The sequence below is a fragment of the Rhinoraja longicauda genome, chromosome 17 (genome assembly GCF_053455715.1).
Source record: "Rhinoraja longicauda isolate Sanriku21f chromosome 17, sRhiLon1.1, whole genome shotgun sequence".
In the NCBI taxonomy this organism is placed as follows: Eukaryota; Metazoa; Chordata; class Chondrichthyes; order Rajiformes; family Arhynchobatidae; genus Rhinoraja; species Rhinoraja longicauda.
The window spans coordinates 46,066,644-46,089,075 of NC_135969.1; the positions used below are offsets into that span (position 1 = coordinate 46,066,644).

General features: G+C 39.5%; 1 protein-coding gene across 9 annotated transcripts in view; it reads right to left on the bottom strand.

The window, feature by feature from the left end:
* LOC144601975 (voltage-dependent L-type calcium channel subunit alpha-1D-like) overlaps positions 1 to 22,432 on the bottom strand; it is a 282,505-nt gene that overhangs the window by 38,362 nt on the left and 221,711 nt on the right. For 8 of the 9 annotated variants that reach the window (XM_078414647.1, XM_078414644.1, XM_078414648.1 and 5 more), the window contains 2 exons: positions 21,374 to 21,475; positions 15,847 to 15,977 (listed from right to left, as the gene is read on the bottom strand). In XM_078414647.1, the coding sequence (XP_078270773.1) occupies positions 15,847 to 15,977; positions 21,374 to 21,475 (233 nt within the window). Of the gene's footprint in view, positions 1 to 1,928; positions 3,193 to 15,846; positions 15,978 to 21,373; positions 21,476 to 22,432 lie in introns of those variants that run through there. The other variant, XM_078414650.1, reaches the window with a different exon arrangement.

Consider the following 22,432-nt stretch of genomic DNA (forward strand, 5'->3'; position numbering starts at 1 on the left):
ACGGTACTTACCATCATCTACTGGGCTTCAATAGGTGGGACACAACATGCAAGGATCTCCCAAACTGATTGGACTGAGCAGTGGGCCAAAGAACCACTTTGCTGGATGCTCTTCCAAATGGGGAACAGGCCATCAAAGGAAAGGAAAGAATGGGGTGTTGCTGCAACATCATTGCTATTTCATTAGCATGGATTTAGAATGTTATTCCCAGCAGATGGGGAAATCTCATTCATCAGGGAACTATAATGGGGCATCAGGGCTCAGTCATTCCCAAGTTTCTGCTGTTCACTCTGCTGAACTGAGCATTACTCAACATAAGCAGGAGGTAACACTTTTACCATTACACATTTATCAGTCAGATGTTTTATATATAAACAACAGGCACATAAATGCAATTAAATAATTTCAGTATTACGATTGTTACTTCATTTTAAGTACTGGAAATGGAGCTTTTTGATCATGACTGCTGTAACATTTAAACAATATTTTACACTCGCTATTAAGAGAGTAAGATACAGCTATTAACTGTAATATTAGATTAATACTTAATAAATAGTTTAGGTCTACATTAAAATAGCAAATGAATGATATATAAATTCAATAAGGGCTCTCTGCTAATATTGGTATAGGTAGTTCGGAGGCTAACAATCTATCATTTAATAACGTATAAATAGAAACATGTGGATCTTGGAAGTGATTATAAAATTGCAATACCTCTAAATAGTTCTGAAACTGTTTACAGACGTTAATTATTGAAAAATGAGCGGGTAGCCTTTACATGATTTTAAGTACCTCACATGGGCACACAGATACAAGCACAGGGAATTATGGTGATGCTTTCATCTAATTTGTAATTATTGTTTCCAGCAAAGGATATCAAATAATTATGAACCCGTTGTTACTCTAGGATTAATAATTGTGACTAAAATCACTTTAGTTAAAAATCAGATTCATAGCACTAAGCATGCAAAGTAAACATGCAAGTTGGAGTGCATGAGGCGAGGGGTGATCCGATAGAGGTGTATAGGATCATGAGGGGAATAGATAGGGTAGATGCACAGAATCTTTTACACGGGGCAGAGCAAAGAAGAACCAGAAGACGTAGGTTTAAGGTGAGAGGGGAAAGATTTAATAGGAACCTGAGGGGGAACTTTTTCACACAGAGGTTAGTTTAGTCTATCATATATCAGGGTGGTGGGTATATGGAACGAGCTGCCATGGGAAGTGGCAGGTACTATAACAACATCTGAAAGACATTTGGACAGGTACATGGACAGGAAAGGTTTGGAGGGATATAGGCCAAACATGGGCAGGAGGGACTAGTGCAGATGGGATATGTTGGTTGGCACGGGCAAGTTGAGCCAATGGACCTGTTTCTGTGCTGGATGACTCTAGATGCATCTGTGCAAGGTGTTGTGCTTCCAAAACGCATTTTGCAACAAGACCTACATTTGGCACATGGAGTAGACCAAGTAGATTTTACCATATGCACATTCAGTGCAACTGATTTGGGAATGAATATCCAGCAATCACATGCTGATATACAGAAAGCACTGGAAAATAACGGCAGTTATATCAAACTAATTATTAGTTAATATCATGGGAGAATTCTAATTCAATGCAAGAGATATTTATAATGCCTGTTTGAGATTTATTTTAAGACATTTGAGTCAATTACCTTGTCGTTATGTGTGCATTATGTTTCTTGGATATGAGGTGTTTCATTTCTATTTTTTAAAATATTACTGGTTTATATACTGGGCACGTCATCCTGCTTTCTTAAGGGAGACCTTAGAATGTTTGAACTTGCCTTTTTATTAATAATATTACCTTTGGTGCCAGGGTGGAAACATACCCCTGTTGACTTAATTAACAATGGCAAACTTAATTATGAAGGTCTAGTTAAGAGTTGAATGAATACATTTTAGTTACCAAATTAACTCATCCCATGTTGAGGCATGTTCTCACTCCTTTTAAATTTCTATTAAAAAAAAAATCATGCTTTAATAAATTGTTCAAATTTCATTACTGTAAATTTTGTGTCCCATCTTATTGTTTGGGTAATCTATCACACATGTCCAGAAGTTAGCCATGTGGGACAGTTTTAGCATAATGTTGCTTTTGGTCTAATGCCATGCTAAGCAGTAATAAATGGTGACTCAATCCACGTAATTTTTGCATGTTTTTCTTACATCTTTCCGACAAAAGTCATTCAATGTCATTCTTGTTTAAGAGCAATCAATGCCATGCATATTTCAAATAACTTGAGGAAAAATTGTACGTATTCATCCAATTTTCTCTGCCATCTGTTGTACCATGCAACCTGTTGTTAAATTGGCCCTCGTCCAAACAGTGACATTTCTATTTCCTGTGACTAATTATTTTAAAATCATAGGTGTGTTTATTAAAACATTTGATGTGTCATCCTATCATCAAATGCTCATGTCTTTGTGCAACTGTAAATTAGAAAAACTAGAAGATGGCTTCCATTGACACTTTGATATTCTTGTGATCACGGCATCAAAACCATTTAGTCAATGTTATACATCGATTCCTATAATGAAATCATGCTTCCTTTAAAAATCTGGTGCAATCCAGTGAAATTGGCGATGACACAAGTGGCATTATGAATCACTTGTAATTCCAAGTAGGTTTGAGTTCGTGCTGTCTAATATCACAAAGATAAAGTTCTTTATAATCCCAGGAAAATAAAGGCATTGTTTCTATCAAAATTAGGTTGTAAGCAGAAAAATCCTGATGGTTTCTAGTAGTTTGGTGTTCTTGTGACTGCAACCACCGGAACTGTTCGTTCATTTATCAAAGTTTAATGTAATTCACTAGCATCAAAATCCTTCTTAATATTAGCAAAATTAAATTCAGTCCTTCATGGTCACTGTGGCACATTGATTTTTCTCAGATCACCACAAACAAATCACTGTCACCAAATGTACATGATTTTGTACCAGCAAAAGCTCACTTCCCTTTAAAAGTGGGCATGATCTGATGAAATCCAAGATGGCTGCCAGCAGCAAGGTGATTTTCTTCTGAGCGCATTAACTCTGAAACTGTTCAATTGAGCACCATCAAATTTTGCCTGTGGCTTTCTACCATCAACGTCCTTTGGAAATGGGCCATGATCGGATAAAATCCAAGAGTGATGTCAGTAGCACTTCCATTTTCTTGTGACCACACCTTAAATTGTTAATTACACAGATAAAAATCACGTGGATATCCCAACTCCATTTACTGTTACATATCCTTACATTTTTCAGAAAAAAATACTTGTACAGACATTACAATCCATGGAAAGGGCAGGGAATTTTGATCTGTACATCATATGAGGCACATTAATAATGTTTACTACAATATCTTGATTTTTCAATGTAACTGGGAATTGTAAAATATGCAGTGTGGCTACAATCTGAGGAAACATATTTTCCTTTAACTCTGTTTTTAAAAACATGTCTGATAGGCATTCCTTAACTAAAAATGTCAACATTATAGATAACTAAATTATGGGATATGTTCTGAATTTTGTCAATAAACAGAATCAATTTTTTTTGTTTTCAATTTACAGGTTCTACTAATTATCTTTGTCCTACAATTTTACAATTGGATGTTTCAGCTGTTAAGTACTAGTTCTATTGCTTTTCTTGCAATAATTATAGCGGTGACTGCAATGACATTTACTGCTAAATTACTTATGAAGGAGCAATTTCTAGTTTTTTATTTGAAAACATGCAGGCTAAAGTTTTATGTCATGATATATTTATGGATGTGAACTTTCAAAATACCGTTTGATTTATAATACAAAGTGATTTCTGGACTGGAAGTCGAGGACTGTAAATGTCCACTCCTTTTAAACTGACATGTTTGCAGTGAGAAAGTGCATATATGCTAACATTCCGAATAATTAGGAAGAACGTAAATATTGTGTGCATTGAACTATTGGATGGGTAATGTTCATGCATTGCTAAAACATTTTTCTGTAAAATGATCCCTCATCTTCAAAATAGTTCAACGCAGAATTAAAATGTTACACATGTGTTTGTTGGACTGTGGCCAAAATAGTACAGAACTAGCAAATAATTCTTAAAATAACTATGAGTAATTAACATATAAGATGAATTAATCAAGGCCTGATTGGCACAAATATTTTAAGCTAAAATTGAAAGGGGTAACAAAGTCAATATTGACAAATCCAGGTGAGGTATCCAAAAATGAATTTACAACGGGCACATGAATATTATACCGCACATATTTTCACTGCAAACACACCTGCCAAAAGGTGAAAGGGAAGTTAGCATTAGCTCTTTTATGGAACAAGCTGTCCATTTCATGCAAATTATGATCTTATTACATTCTATGAACTTGCTTTTCAAGTGGTACACAATGCAAGTATAACTGAAATGTGTTGCAAGCAACTCCCAGAATCAGTATTGCAAGGCCAAAGCCAGAGCAAGTCTCATGCTGCTGAATCTCAACCAGATACTGAACGTCATCTTAGATCACCTTTTATAGCATATACCCCAATTATTCCATATCCCTCACCCATGTCACATTTGCCTTTGAGCGAGGCAGTTTTGTTCTTAACCCAGTTGGAATTGAACACTTTTTTACTTTGGACCTTTTCAGTCTATGAAAAGAGTAGCTATTCATCCAATTATTACAAACATTAGGTTGCAGAAGAGAAAAAGTACCATTTGGTTTAATAAGATTTGTACTAGTATTTTTTTTAAACTAGTCACTCCTTAAAAGCATAGGTTTGTACTGCAGCACAATACTGAAGATGAACAATAATTGACTTCAGATAGATATATACAAATAAAACTTTAGCTAAATAAAATGCTTCTAGTTTTTCTCCATTATGTGCACACTAAAGTAAATATGCAGATGATCCTAAGATAGGTGGAGTAGTTGATAGTGAGGTAGATTTTCAAAGTCTACAGAGAGACTTGGGCCTTTTGGAAGGGTGGGCTGAAAGATGGCAGATGGAGTTTAATGCTGATAAGTGTGAGGTGCTGCATTTTGGTAGGACAAATCAAAATAGGACGTACAGGGTAAATGGTACGGAATTGAGGAATGCAGTGGAACAGAGGGATCTGGGAATAACTGTGCATTGTTCCCTGAAGGTGGAATCTCATGTGGATAGGGTGGTGAAGAAGGCGTTTGGTATGCTTGCCTTTATAAATCAGAGCATCGAGTATAGAAGTTGGGATGTAATGTTGAAATTGTACAGGGCATTGGTGAGGTCAAATCTGGAGTATGGTGTGCAGTTCTGGTCGCCAAATTATAGGAAGGATGTCGACAAAATGGAGAGGGTACAGAGGAGATTTACTAGAATGTTGCCTGGGTTTCAGCACTTAGGCTACAGAGAGAGGTTGAACAGGTTGGGTCTTTATTCTTTGGAGCGTAGAAGGTTGAGGGGGGACTTGATAGAGGTTTTTAAAATTTTGAGAGGGACGGACAGAGTTGACGTGGGTAGGCTTTTCCCTTTGAGAGTGGGGAAGATTCCAACAAGGGGACATAGCTTCAGAATTGAGGGACAAAGGTTTAGGGGTAACATGAGGGGGAACTTCTTTACTCAGAGGGTTGTGGCTGTATGGAATGGGCTTCCGGTGAAAGTGGTGGAGGCTGGCTCGATTTTATTATTTAAGAGTAAATTGGATAGGTATATGGATAGGAGGGGATTGGAGGGTTATGGTCTGAGTGCAGGTAGATGAGACTAGGTCAGGGAGAATGGTCGGCGTGGACTGGTAGAGCCGGACAGGCCTGTTTCCATGCTGTAGTTGTTATATATGTTATATGTTAAAGCGTTAACAAATTCAGCAACTGTGTAAAATTGAATATCACTAGTTACACCAAAATTAAAATTGTACCCCAAACTAGGAATCAATATGTATTTCACAAATATTTCAATCTAACGCCAATGTATATCGCAGCAGTAAAGGAGAGGGTGGAGGTAGGTTGGTGGGTGCTGGCAACTTGGAAGAAATACTACCAAAGATCAAATTGGAAAAAAATAGCTGGCTAGAAATTGTACACATTGAACCTTTTCCTCAGGTGTACTTGTGCATTAAACCTATTTTCCATTAGGTTATAATGCACTAGCAATAATTTCTTGGTCACCTTGCAACCATGGGCTCAGGCACTTCTGGGTGCAATTCACCTTAGTGCAACCGATTTTCCCTAACATCAGACATGTACTAACAACGTCATATAATGAACAGTGGCCCATATCCACATATGGCTGTGAAAATTGGTCATAAAAGGAGTGACTTGCATTTCCATTCAGTAAGTCAAGGTGCAAACATCAAAGCACATTGTCAATGAGACATGAATTAAAGTATCCTTACTGGAACATCAATATCTGATCACAGCCTCTGCCAGACTTTTTCCAAATGCTCCACCTTTGTCCATAAGTATCACTAAACAAAGATCGCAGAATCTCTATATTGTGCATCTCAGTGTAAGATGCTGTGATCATGGCTCTTTTATAGTTGACATATCAAGGTCCACTTGGCATGATGGTTGCAACTTAGAGCGGCACGGTGGCGCAGCGGTAGAGTTGCTGCCTTACAGCGAATGCAGCGACGGAGACTCAGGTTCGATCCTGAGTACGGGCGCCGTCTGTACGGAGTTTGTACGTTCTCCCCGTGACCTGCATGGGTTTTCTCCAAGATCTTCGGTTTCCTCCCACACTCCAAAGACGTACAGGTTTGTAGGTTAATTGGCTGGGCAAATGTAAAAATTGTCCCTAGTGTGTGTAGGATAGTGTTAATGTGCGGGGATCGCTGGGTGGCATGCACCCGGTGGTCCGAAGGGCCTGTTTCCGAGCTGTATCTCTAAAACAAAACTTAGCAGAATAGCTCTGCTACGAATTTTCATCATTTTTCTGCCATTAAAACTCATCTCTTACTCCCTGCCTTTATTAAAACTCTTCCCACGCATTGATGAGAACATTGATTCTATATTTGATCCAACTCAACGAATGACTAATCTTCTGGAATTTTTTGAGGATGTAACTAGGAAAATGGACAAGGGAGATTCAGTGGATGTAGTGTACCTGGACTTTCAGAAAGATCCCACATAGGAGATTAGTGTGCAAAATTAGAGCACATGGTATTGGGGGTAGGGTACTGATATGGATAGAAAATTGGTTGGCAGACAGGAAACAAAGAGTAGGGATTAACGGGTCCCTTTCAGAATGGCAGGCAGTGACTAGTGGGGTACCGCAAGGCTCGGTGCTGGGACCGCAGCTATTTACAATATACATTAATGACTTGGATAAATGGATTAAAAGTAACATTAGCAAATTTGCAGATGACACAAAGCTGGGTGGCAGTGTGAACTGTGAGGAAGATGCTATGAGGTTGCAGGGTGACTTGGACAGGTTGTGTGAGTGGGCGGATGCATGGCAGATGCAGTTTAATGTGAATAAATGTGAGGTTATCCACTTTGTTGGTAAGAACAGGGAGGCAGATTATTATCTGAATGGTGTCAAGTTAGGAAAAGGGGACGTACAACGTGATCTGGGTGTCCTAGTGCATCAGTCACTGAAAGGAAGTATGCAGGTACAGCAGGCAGTGAAGAATGCTAATTGCCTGTTGGCCTTCACGACAAGGGGAGTCGAGTATAGAAGCAGAGAGGTCCTTCTGCAGTTGTACAGGGCCCTAGTGAGACCACACCTGGCGTACTGTGTGCAGTTTTGGTCTCCAAATTTGAGGAAAGACATTCTTGCTATTGAGGGAGTACAGCGTAGGTTCAATAGGTTAATTCCTGGAATGGCAGGATTGTCGTAAGTTGAAAGACTGGAGCGAATGGGCTTGTATACACTGGAATTTAGGATGAGAGGGAATCTTATTGAAACATATAAGATTATTAAGGGATTGGACACGCTAGAGGCAAGAAACATGTTCCCAATGTTGGGGGAGTCCAGAACAGTTTAAGAATAAGGGGTAGGCCATTTAGAATGGAGATGAAGAAAAACTTTTTCACTCAGAGAGTTGTAAATCTGTGGAATTATTCTACCTCAGACGGCAGTGGAGGCCAATTCTCTGGATGCTTTCAAGAGAGAGTTAGATAGAGCTCTTAATGATAGCAGAGTCTGGGGGTATGGGGAGAGGGCAGGAACGGGGTACTGATTGTGGATGATCAGCCATGATCATTGAATTGCGGTGCTGGCTCAAAGGGCCGAATGGCCTACTCCTGCACCTATGGTCTATGTCTATTGAATGTTCAAGCCACTTGTTGAACACCTTTCTACAGAGTATTCTCAATGATGCAGTCATCCTGACCAGAATGTGTTTCTAGAAATTAATTAGCACAGGGACTGGAAATCAATGGAAGTCAAGGCTAAATTTGTCAGGACTAATTCCAACGAGACAGACTCTGTTCAATAGATTTAGAACTTGCCAAGGAACTTGTGCAGACAATATTTAACTCCTTAATGGAGTTGTGACAGGTGCAGACAATGCTGCACAATACTGACTTCGCATCTCACGTCCTCTCATCTGACTCATTAGTGGTCTATCAACATTGAACTCAGCAACTGAGTGAGCTGCTGCTTGCCCCTGTGGAATGCCATTTACTAAATAAATATGTAACGGTAGAGCTAATGCTTGCACAAAAAAACACCCCATGAACAAACAATGTAGTTTCTCCTTCTGAATGGTCTCATTCCCAACAAATACGTATGCCATCCTTACACTAACTTTCCTTGCAGAAACAAGGAAGTGCAGCTGCAGGTTTACACTAAAGGACAGAGTGCTGGAGTAACTTAGCGGGTCAGGCAGCATCTCTGGAGAACATGATAGGTGACGTTTCACAGAGTGCTGTAGTAACTCAGCGGGTCAGGCAGCATCTCTGGAGAACATGGATAGGTGGTGTTTTGGGTCAGGACCCTTCCTCAGACAAAGTTGGGGGAGGTTTTGGAAAGAAAGCTAGGTGGCCACAGGCGGGTGAGGCTTCTGATGGGCAGATGGTTGGAACTAACTTTCTGTGGTAGGTTAGTAGATGTGACGCAGTCACTATATGACGTACGACTAAAGTTTGATCATTAATAAACAACTAACCATGCAGGACACATTAATTTGAAGTTTAACATTTACATACTTTGCTTCACCACATTGGTAGTTGAAACATTCACCCCCAAACCAGGACGACTAAATTACATAACACTGCATCGTACTGTCCACGGCGTAATTCTCCTATGACTCTGGGATCATCTTGAAGGAATTAACATTTCCATAATCCCTTTTTTCTAATGACTAAAAATGTAATCTGGTTTAGTTTCCATGTCCTCTGATAAGGAAGGCCTTTCTGTTGGGGAGAGCTACTTCAAGCTAGGAGTTCAGAATATGCCTAATGATGTTTTGAGACATTGGAAAATAGTAAATAAATCCTGCAAGTATAGAAGCCTAATGTGAAAAAAAAAAGATTACATTTTAAGACTGTTGGCAACACCTGATGCTTGTCCAGCTTCCTATTGAGCTCCAGTGTACAGCAATCTTTCTGCCTACCATTCTGGGACGCCAGTTGTGGTACGAGAAGTGGGTTCTGCATGATTGCACGTTTAGGCCTGTGCATTATTAATAACCTGAACTACACGAGCAGAATCATTTTCTTTTTATATCATTGCCAGTAACAACATTGTTATGCTGTGAATGAATGCACCCTTCATGATTAAATATTTTCTCACAAAGTTCTGAATCAAAGGAAAGAACAGCAGATGCTGGTTTAAATCGAAGGTAGACACAAAATGCTGGAGTAACTCAGCGGGACTGGCAGCATCTCTGGAGAGAAGGAATGGGTGACGTTTCGAGTCGAGACTCTTCTTCAAAGCTGAATTAGATCCTTGACTTCCTCATTGGCAGACCACAAATCAGTTTGAATTGGCAACTTCCTCCTCAATAACCATCATCATAGGAGCACATCAGGGCTGTGTGCTCAATCCCCTGCTCTACTCTTTCTATAAACATGACTGCACAGCCAGACACTGATCCAACCTCATCTGTAAATTCGCTGCCGATACCACCATTGTATAACAAATAGTGGGTAACAATTATTGTACAGGATGGAGTTTGAAGATCTGATTCAATTATGTCAGAAGAATAATCTTGCTTTCAACGTTAGCAAGACCAGGAAGCTAATTGTTTATCCAAGAAGTGTCTATCTGATATTGTTGACTTCAGGCAGGGGAACCTGGGGATCATGTCTTCATTGATGGGATAGCAGTGGAAAGAGTCAACAGCTTCAAGTCTCTGGGCATGCATATCTCTGAACATCTACCCTGGGCCCAGCACATTGAAGCAATCGTTAAGATCACTCAGCAACCCCTCTACTCCCTCAGAACATTGACGAGATGCACTATATCACCAAATACTCGATCCAACAGATGTACGGTAGAGTGTACAATAACTGATTGCACCATGGCCTGGTTCGGTAACTCCAACGCCCAGGAACGAAGGAGACTGCAGGGAATGGGGAGGTCAATACCTGGTCCATCACAGGTATTGACCTCCCCACTATCAAAGGGATTAACAGGAGGCGTTTCCTCAAAAAAGCAGCTAATGTTATCAAAGACCCATACCACCCCTGGCAATGCTCTCATCTCATTACTACAATCAGGAAGAAGGTACAGGAGCCTGAAAACCATCACCAACAGGTTCAAGAATAGCATCTTCCCAGCAATCATCAAGCTCTTGAACACTGCACAACACTAATCACAACCTCAGCAACAGTGATCTTCTTTGGACTTTGGTTGCGCACTATTACCTTCTGGTTACCTCATACTAATTTATTGTATTATTAATTATTGTATAGTTATTTTTGTGTTCGTAATCCTGAATGTGGAAGCATTAACAAACAAAAAAGCTACACATTCAGGCCATCATTTTCAGAGATATGATTGAACATAAATGTCTTTTGCAGCAATGGCATTGTGTAACCAAGTTAGAGCTGGGGACATCCTGCTGGTGGGTCAGCCACTAACAAAGGATCAAAATGAAACAGTAAATGCTTCTGACATCCACAAAAAGATGCTGGGCTGCACTTTAATCTTTGTGACAGGGAATTGAGGCACATAGTGGACACTGGACTAGTGGGATGAGAGGCCTGTTACTATTGGTGCTCTTCAAAGTTTGGATTGCCTATTTTGCTGTCCTCCCAGTTGGTAAAAACAACATCCTATCCTAATTTGAATGTTTTGAAAGGTACTTTATAAATGTTCTCATATCACATAAAGCCCTTTCTTAAATAAATTTTTAGATTTCACTGAAATGACGATAATAATCTCACATACTAGGCTAAATATTTTCTGTTTGTAGTTAATTTAGAACCACAACTTGATCATGTAACATCTTTATACATAACGGTTCATTTCCAATATAGTAATTGATTGTTACTCATTCAAAACATTTAAGAATGAATACCAAACCAATAAACACATATCAAAGTGCTATGTTTCAAAGTCCTGCATCACTATGACAAATTGCTGAGGATTTCTGACTTCAAATAAATATATTTTGTATTCAATCCAATTTACAGTCATGACATCTGTTGAATTTAGCTATTGCTTAAATTTATTGAGAACAGCGGTGTTGAAAGAAATAATAAGGAAATGTTAACATGCCAGATAATCACAATGATGATAAAATACAATACGAACATAAATCTAGCTGTTTGATTTGAACTGTAGTATTGTTAGTGGCTCTGATTTCACCTTTCAACACTGTCATTAATCTGGTATAGTAATCTGTATAGTAATGTTACCAGCAACATTAAAAGCCACAACACTATGCCACTGTCGAAACAGCAGAAAAGGAACAACGTCCATTTGAAAATACAATTTTTGGCAAAAAGCTCTTCTGAAATACTCTGATTCAACTTGGTAGCTGCCTCAAGGAAACACTGACCTAACTCGATACTTCCTTTAAGGAACAAATGTTTAGACAGAACAATATTTGTAATTTTGGTTCAGGTTGGAAAGAAGCACATGGCATTGACTATCAAATATGGAGCTGGTCATACTTCTCAAAGATGAACAGCTGGTAAACTAAGTCTACAAAACAGCATGGTTTTGATTCATTAAACTTAAATTGATAAATGGAAACTTCAAGCTTCCCTTTCATATTCTTTTTGGTGAAATAGAATTACAGTTTGAAAAAGGGAATATCCTTTGAGTCACCTTGAACAATCCCAGAAACACAAGAGTAACTGCAACATGGAAAATAGAAAACGTAGATCAGCCCCTGGCAGCTCTGCCATTCAATAATTCTGACCTCAATTTATTTTTTATTCTCTCTACCCTTGACTTTCCTATAGTTCAAAATGTTCTATTTTTGCCTTGAATATGTTTAATGATTCATCACCACAGCTCTCCAGGACAGAGAATTCCAAAGATTCACCCCCTCTGAGAAAATAAATTCTCTCTTTTGTCTACCAACTGGGAAATCCCTTTCTCTGTGGCGATGCCCCTTATTTTAGATTTGTTATGGCGAGATGCATCTTCTCAGCTCATCTTCTGTAGGCCTCCTCAGAATCTTGAATGTTTCACTTCTCATTCTTCTACATACCAATGAAGCCAGGACTACTTGTTCACCTGTAAGCAGTGCTTTTAATAGTCTGGGACAGTCCATTCTCCATTGCCCCTCTCTCTTTGGCATTCTAGAATGTTCGAATAAAGTTTAGTTTAGTTTAGTTTAGTTTAGAGATACAGCGTGGAAACTGGCCCTTTGGCCCACCGGGTCCGTGCCGACCAGCGATCCCCGCATATTAATTCTATCCTACACATACAAGGGACAATTTTTTTACATTTACCAAGCCAATTCACCTACATACCTGTATGTCTTTGAACAAGCTCAGGCCTTGTCTTCTCATCAGGCACATTACAGCTTCTGGGTATAGCAATTTCAGGCAATTAACTAATGCAGCCACGCATCTTGATTTAAAAAAAAAAGATTTCCTCTTCAAGTTAATTTGAAATGTCATCATCTCCTCCATATCTACCTTTGGTTAATCACTAGCTTTTACCACCCGCTTTAACAATGTAAATAATCTGAATAAACTTTTGTTCATACCGGTGAAGGTTTTAACTGGTTTACTTATCACCTGTTTAGGTTATCCAGACTAAAGTGTTTGTGGGATCAACATTTAGTCCATCCTGCTGACAGTTTTACCAGTTTGTCGTTGAACTAGTAATAAAAAGCTGACTGAAATGGCTAGACAGCACTGTACCATGCCAATACACGCGGCATACATGGATGAAACAAGCATCTCATGCAGCGCCGTGCTAAAAGTCATTTATGAAGCTGCATGTGTCTCTAAAAGTCATTTTTGAATCTGCTTAAGTCTCCAAAAGGTAACTTATAAATTACTCTTTCACATTTAATAACTGAAAAGATTCTTTCCCAAGACAGTTTCTGAGGTAGATAAAAAAATCTCTTAATAATACCACAAATGTCTTTTACATAAATGCCTACAAAAATACAGATAAAAATAAAGATATGTCATTAATCCTTTCAGCTAAATATTACTGGCGAACATTGCATTCTGTGCAAACAGTGAATTGAGATTGTCCAAGTAAAATAAATAGAATTTTAAAAGATTCTGAAAATAGCACGATACTTTTATGAGCGATGTACGGTTGTAAAACCCACGATATCAGAGGGTTATTACACAATTAATGCAGGTCAGTTATATTCTTCAACCGGTCAATTACAGTTGCTAATCTCAGTAAAAAGGAATTGTGAGAGTTTGTTCATTGTGGGTGGACCAATACCATAAGCAGTCATGTTTGACTGATATGAACTAACGGTAACAGATTTAGGAGCAGAGTCAACCCAGGTAAACAGGCTAAAGCCGCTGCTAAATCAGCAGGGAAATATATGTAATGTGCTTACATCACAAAAATATTTTCCAGGTTCCTATTGAGAATGACTGACCTACAAAAGCAGCAACTTTATGCATTAATCCATTTGTGTTAAGAAATATTATACATCTTCCATTTAAGATGTGATTTAATATTGTGTGGTTCTCATAATGCAACCAAAGTTATTACAAATTGCTGAAGAATTATTTGGTTTGCAATACCCAGGGCTAACATATATAACATATAACAACTACAGCATGGAAACAGGCCTGTCCGGCCCTACCAGTCCACGCCGACCATTCTCCCTGACCTAGTCTCATCTACCTGCACTCAGACCATAACCCTCCAATCCCTCCTATCCATATACCTATCCAATTTACTCTTAAATAATAAAATCGAGCCAGCCTCCACCCATTCCATACAGCCACAACCCTCTGAGTAAAGAAGTTCCCCCTCATGTTACCCCTAAACCTTTGTCCCTCAATTCTGAAGCTATGTCCCCTTGTTGGAATCTTCCCCACTCTCAAAGGGAAAAGCCTACCCACGTCAACTCTGTCCGTCCCTCTCAAAATTTTAAAAACCTCTATCAAGTCCCCCCTCAACCTTCTACACTCCAAAGAATAAAGACCCAACCTGTTCAACCTCTCTCTGTAGCCTAAGTGCTGAAACCCAGGCAACATTCTAGTAAATCTCCTCTGTACCCTCTCCATTTTGTCGACATCCTTCCTATAATTTGGCGACCAGAACTGCACACCATACTCCAGATTTGGCCTCACCAATGCCCTGTACAATTTCAACATTACATCCCAACTTCTATACTCGATGCTCTGATTTATAAAGGCAAGCATACCAAACGCCTTCTTCACCACCCTATCCACATGAGATTCCACCTTCAGGGAACAATGCACAGTTATTCCCAGATCCCTCTGTTCCACTGCATTCCTCAATTCCCTACCATTTACCCTGTACGTCCTATTTTGATTTGTCCTACCAAAATGCAGCACCTCACACTTATCAGCATTAAACTCCATCTGCCATCTTTCAGCCCACCCTTCCAAAAGGCCCAAGTCTCTCTGTAGACTTTGAAAATCTACCTCACTATCAACTACTCCACCTATCTTAGTATCATCTGCATATTTACTAATCCAATTTGCCACACCATCATCCAGATCATTAATGTAAATGACAAACAACAGTGGACCCAACACAGATCCTTGGGGCACTCCACTAGACACTGGCCTCCAACCTGACATCCAAGCCTAGATATGGTTCATCATTAATAATTATTTTTATGTTGACTAAGGAAGCAACAATGCAAGCATGCACATTCCAATCAAACTGTTCAAAATGCACATTATCTTAAGTCCCATGTTCTGGCTTTATATGGGTTTACGTTTAGCAGTCTTCCCACTTGTGCCAATGCAGGCTAATTCAGTCCTGGTCATGCACTAAATTGCTTGAGGTGCTTTATTAAAAGTCTTTATCTTTAAATAATGAATCAGTTTGACCATGAATGGTTCAGCCATGAGCAGATATAAAAGCTGCAGTAAATAAAGAGCAAAGTAGCTACATGCATCTCAGTATTCCAACCCTTGTAGTACCTTGTATTTTTGCAAATAATGCAGGATGATGCAATTGATTTCACATAATACATCAGAACATTACATCAACTTGGTCTTGAAATTATGCACTGAAATAGTAGCACATAAAAGCATAGAATCATAGAGCTTGTGTCTGTAATTTGAGGAAATGTTAAACTATTAACATGGTTTATGTAACCTCTGCTAAAACAGCAATAAAATATGTTCTAAGTAAATACACAGCTCGGGTATACTACTATTGCATTGCATAATTTAAAATCCTTTATCGTTAAAATCAAATAGTGTACATGTAGTCAATCATGTTGTACGTCCTTCAATCAATCAACTTAAAAAACTTTAAAAAACATTCCTCACACATTCTCAAATTAATCTCACCTGTAAAGCAACCGTAGTATTCTTTCTGGGTTGTTTTCCTACCAAGCCTTGTTCCTTGCGCCGCTTGAATTTCCTAAAGTAGTCCTGTATCAGGAAGGTGGCATAGAACTTCCCCACGGTTACCTCATCATCTATGTGAATAGACCAAACAGATTCCCCCTTTTTTCACAACAGTACCTTCTTTCTACACATGCCAGAACTTTGACTGCTTTTTGTCATCCTACGTTATAATAATCATAAAGATATTCTTAAAAGATTAAACTAGGAAGAATTACATTTAAGAAGCAAACAGAACCAAATATAATGTTTAGCGCAGAGCTCATTAGTGATATAATCAAAGGTGAATAAAGCACATCACATTTCTCACCCAAAACTGGCCAAGTAATAAACTGGACAATGGTGGGCATTTTGTGCCTTGTGTAGGGATTTCCTTTAATATTAGATGTAGTCCAACTATTATATAGAAGGTAGACACAAAATGCTGGAGTAACTCAGCGGGTCAGGCAGCATCTCGGGAGAGAAGGAATGAGTGACGTTTCGGGTCGAGACCCTTCTTCAGACTGATGTCAGGGGAGGGGGCGGGACAAAGATAGGATGTAGTCGGAGACAGGAAGACTAGTGGGAGAACCGGGAAGGGGGAGGGGATAGAGGGGAAGTAGAGACTACCTGAAGTTAGAGAAGTCAATGTTCATACCGCTGGGGTGTAAACTGCCCAAGCAAAATATGAGATGCTGTTCCTCCAATTTGCGCTGGGCCTCACTCTGACAATGGAGGAGGCCCAGGACAGAAAGGTCAGATTGAGAATGGGAGGGGAAGTTGAAGTGCTGAGCCACCAGGAGATCAAGTTGGTTGAGACAGACAGCAGAGGCGTTGAGCGAAACGATCGCCGAGCCTGCGCTTGGTCTCGCCAATGTAGAGAAGTTGGCATCTGGAACAGCGGATACAATAGATAAGGTTGGAGGACATGCAGGTGAACCTCTGCCTCACCTGGAAAGACTGTTTGGGTCCTTGGATGGAGTGGAGGGGGGAGGTAAAGGGACAGGTGTTGCATCTCCTGCGGTTGCAGAGTAAAGTGGGGAGTGGGTGGTTTGGGTGGGAAGGGACGAGTGGGCCAGGGAGTTTCGGAGGGATCAGTCTCTGTGGAAAGCAGAAAGGGGTGGAGATGGGAAGATGTGGCCAGTGGTGGGATCCTGTTGGAGGTGGCGGAAATGTTCGATATAATTTGTTGTATGCGACGGCTGATGGGGTGGAAGGTGAGAACAAGGGGGACTCTATCCTTGTTACGAATAAGGGGAGGGGGAGCAAGAGTGGAGCTGCGGGATATTGAGGAGTCCCTAGTGAAAGCCTCATCTATAATGGAAGTGGGGAACCCCCGTTTCCTAAAGAATTAGGACATCTCCAATGCCCTGGTATGGAACACCTCATCCTGGGCACAGATGCGGCGTAGAGGGAGGAATTGGGAGTAGGGGATAGAGTTTTTACAGGAAACAGGGTGGGAAGAAGTGTAGTCAAGATAGCTATGGAAGTCAGTGGGTTTGTAATAGATGTCGGTCACTAGTCTGTCTCCTGTGATGGAGATGGTGAAATCCAGAAACGGTAGGGAGATGTCGGAGATGGTCCAAGTATATTTAAGAGCAGGATGGAAATTAGTGGTGAAATTGATGAAGTCAGTGAGTTCTGCATGGGTACAAGAGATAGCACCAATGCAGTCGTCAATGTAGCGGAGGTAGAGTTCGGGGATAGGGCCAGTGTACACCTGGAACTGGGATTGTTCGACGTACCCTACAAAGAGACAGGCATAGCTGGGGCCCATGCGGGTGCCCATAGCTGCGCCTTGGATTTGGAGGAAGTGGGAGTAGTCAAAGGAGAGGTTGTTGAGGGTAAGGACCAGCTCTGCTAGGCGAAGGAGAGTATTGGTAGATGGAAATTGGCTGGCTGTTCGGACCCAACTATTATATACATTTGCAGCTGCTCGGGAGTTTTACACATTTGAAATGAAGAGAAAAATAGCACCACAATCCACTGTGTTGGATTAGTATTAATAAAGCAATTTACTCTTCAATATTATAGAAACTTTTCAAAATATTCACATTCTACAGGAACTTGTGAATGTTTTGCTATTATACATTCAGCAATATACTTATAAACATAGATCTTGAGTTATAAAATGCAGAAAGTGCCCCCATACTTCACAAGCATACAAGCTGCATATATTGTACAAAAATTGTCAATAAGACTCAAAAAATAATTATGGAGCAATCTCAGGACTCCAACCATTTGTCTTCCGATTAGCTATGTACTCAAAAATAGACCTTAAGTAACATTCCTAAATGTCTTTACTGATAGAGATTCTTAAATACTGTTTTAATGCAGAAGAAGAAATTCTTACATTTACACATCACTCTTTATACAACTTGAATTGTATGATAAATAATTTTGCCAATGTTATTGCTTCACGGTGTTTTGTAGGAATATAAAAATAATTGGTCTGTTAAGAGTATAGATAATAAACGACATTATTTTTTTAAAGTCAAACATACTTAAAAATGTATGTACCTTATTCACCTTTATGACTGATGGGAACTAATATTGAAAGCCTGAAAGATGATTAGGCAGAGGAGCACAAACAGACCTTAGTCCAAGTACACAAATCACATAATTTAACTGCTAACATATAAAGTTACTTTAATTATTTTATTTTAATGTTATGCAATCATTTGTGACCAAGCAACTAAGCACCGATATCTCTATAGGCAAGACTTTGAATAAAGAAAACTGAAATAAAAGTTGGCCGCTAAAATGGTTTAAATCAATTAGCAAGTTAGTAAGTTTTAGAAAATATAAGTAAATATTATAGATAAAAACTTAGTTAATATAAGCTTCCGGGAAGTTTTTTTTAAAAAGAGCAGCATATGGAATATTATGATTCTTAATTTTGCAAGAATTTCCCAAAACCTCCTGCATGAGAGATATCCATAAAAACATACCAGCAATGCACATTAGGTGACATCACAGAGAAGATTGAAAAAAAGATTTGTGAAATAGATGGAGTTTCAAAAGCACCTTACAGGAAGAAAGAGAGTCATGGGCAGTGATTAGGGTGAAAATTCCACAAGTGAAGGTCTTTGCATTAATAGTAGAGATTAATTCTGGGACTGAATTAATTCTATAAGAATCTTATAGAATTTTTCGAGGATGTAACTAGTAGAGTGGATAAGGGAGAACCAGTCGATGTGTTGTATCTGGACTTTCAGAAGGCCTTCGACAAGGTCCCACATAGGAGATTGGGGTACAAACTTAAAGCACACGGTATTGGGGGTTCAGTGTTGAGGTGGATAGAATTGGTTGGTGGACAGGAAGCAAAGAGTAGGAATAAACGGGTCCTTTTCGGAATGGCAGGCAGTGACTAGTGGGGTACCGCAAGGCTCAGTGCTGGGACCCCAGTCATTTACAATATATATTAATGATTTGGACGAGGGAATTGAATGCAACATCTCTAAGTTTGCGGATGACACGAAGCTGGGTGGCAGTGTTAGCTGCGAGGAGGAGGCTAGGAGGCTGCAGAGTGACTTGGATAGATTAGGAGAGTGGGCAAATGCATGGCAGATGCAATATAATGTGGATAAATGTGAGGTTATCCACTTTGGCGGCAAGAACAGGAAAGCAGAGTATTACCTGAATGGTGGCCAATTAGGAAAAGGGGAGATGCAACGTGACCTGGGTGTCATGGTGCACCAGTCTATGTTTCTATGACTGAACATATTTCTTGGAATGTCATGGGGTCAGGCAGTATCTCTGGAGAACATAGATAGGTGACGTTTCAGAGTGCTGGAGTAACTCAGTGGGTCAGGAGAACACTGGTAAGTGATGTTTCTTATTCAGACAGTGCTGCAGTCAGTGTAGATGAGTTTGTTTGCACTGATGGCTGATGGTTCTGATGCAATTTTTAACACAGGATGACTGCAGGTTTCTGGGGAATAGAATGGGGGAGGTTGGGTAAAAGTGTATTGAGATAGTCAAGACTACAGTAACAAAGGTGTGGAAAAAAACCTCAGCAGCAGACAAGGTGAGGTAGTGTGAGTAGTTAATATTGTCGGGCAGAAAACAAAAGGCTTGTAGATCTTAGTGGGTCAGGAAGCATATGTAAGGAATGGACAGATGTAGAATTGGCAATGTGGAAGAAGTAGTGATGAGAAGTTACATGCCACTCATTCCAAACATTAAAACAGATTGAGAATTTAAATGTGGCATTGATGAAATTCAGTCAGAATTGCACGTTGAAAATTACCTCTTACGTTTGCAGGCTAAAATAATTCCTACAAGGGCATTTAGTGTTGCAGTTCTTGTGAAGTATTATTGTGGAAGTATGTCAATCAACAGAATTGATAATACACATTCTGTTGGTATTAAAGAGTCTACAGTAGTATTTCCTGGTTTTGCATTGTTCAAATTTCTCTCATCAAGTGTATGACTGACTGTTTCTTGCCTTGTTTAATTTGGGTTTGTTTCTGTGTGTGCCCATCCCACAACAAATATTGTTCTGATTCAAAATGTTCATACGGTTAGCACAACAAATGTAATGAACACAAGTGTAAAGGCTAATAATCTGTCAATGACAGCATATGTTTGCTCAACAACCAGCATGCTTGACAACCAGCTGTCAACCTATTGTAAAACAAGCATAATTCTTCAAAGCTTTATAAAGATGAGTAGCCTCCTGATTATTTTGATTTCCAAGACATGCAAACAGGCAGAACTAGCTTTGTGGAATATTTCTGAAGCATGGGTCTCCCTTTCAAAGAAATCTTAGGGGAAACAGTTGGCAAGAGGCAACACAAGTTCCATGCCACCAACCTAAAACAGAATTGCTTCAGAATATTCTTACAGATTTCGAGAAGAAAAGGGCTGAAGCTGCAGAGAAGCTCAGGCAAAAAAAGTTGGAATGTTATTGATTGCATGCATTGCTACTTTCCACCGGTGCCACGCAAACAATGAGAAATTAATCTGAAGCAACTGGTAACTTAATTCTCTAAAAATATTAAGTAATAAAAATAAGCATTAAGCAAAAATTAAATATAAATCGTTGAAAGAATACTGATGTATGAGGATTTTAACAGCTTTAACAATTAAATATATGATATTATTTTTAAATAAAAGTTTGTTACTTTTCTTGTTGCTCCCAAGAACATATCTCCAGTGCACTTACCATTTTATTTCATTAACTTATATATTGATGAATAAACAACAAATTTTCCATAAAATGCAGTTCAATAAAGCAATGAGATTTGTCTGCAGACCACTGTTGTTCCTCAACACTGAGAACATAAAGTGAATTATAATCTTCATGCACATTTCCTCACAAACACAAAATCAATGAAATCTGGCAAAGAAAAATGATTTACATCGGATTATTTACTAAAGATGAATTTAATCCCGCATTACTCAAAGACAAAATTATATTAAGTTTACAATTCTTGGAAAATCTAATTTAATGAACAATGAAATAAATGATCATCGCAGCACTAACCATCAGCTGGAGGCACCACCTGGTCTAGCAACTTCATACTGGTTCGCTTCCAGATTTTTTTAATAACAGCTCTCAGCTCTTCATTCGCTTGATCGAGGTTACCTGCAGCAAGAGAGGAACAACACGCAACAGAATCTGTTACTCTATGACTTGGATGAAGGGATTAAAAGTAACATTAGCAAATTTGCAGATGATACAAAGCTGGGTGGCAGTGTGAACTGTGAGGAAGATGCTATGAGGTTGCAGGGTGACTTGGACAGGTTGTGTGAGTGGGCGAATGCATGGCAGATGCAGTTTAATGTGGATAAGTGTGAGGTTATCCACTTTGGTGGTAAGAATAGGAAGGCAGATTATTATCTGAATGGTGTCAAGTTAGGAAAAGGGGACGTACAACGAGATCTCGGTGTCCTAGTGCATCAGTCACTGAAAGGAAGCATGCAGGTAGAGCAGGCAGTGAAGACAGCCAATGGAATGTTGGCCTTCATAACAAGAGGAGTTGAGTATAGGAGCAAAGAGGTCCTTCTGCAGTTGTACAGGGCCCTAGTGAGACCGCACCTGGAGTACTGTGTGCAGTTTTGGTCTCCAAATTTGAGGAAGGATATTCTTGCTATTGAGGGCGTGCAGCGAAGGTTTACTAGGTTAATTCCCGGAATGGCGGGACTGTCATATGTTGAAAGACTGGAGTGACTAGGCTTGTATACACTGGAATTTAGAAGGATGAGAGGAGATCTCATCGAAACGTATAAGATTATTAAGGGGTTGGACACGTTAGAGGCAGGAAACATGTTCCCAATGTTGGGGGAAGTCCAGAACCAGGGGCCACAGTTTAAGAATAAGGGGTAGGCCTTTTAGAACGGAGATGAGGAAAAATGTTTTCAGTCAGAGAGTTGTGAATCTGTGGAATTCTCTGCCTCAGAAGGCAGTGGAGGCCAATTCTCTGAATGCATTCAAGAGAGAGCTAGATAGAGCTCTTAAGGATAGCGGAGTCAGGGGGTATGGGGAGAAGGCAGGAACGGGGTACTGATTGAGAATGATCAGCCATGATCACATTGAATGGCG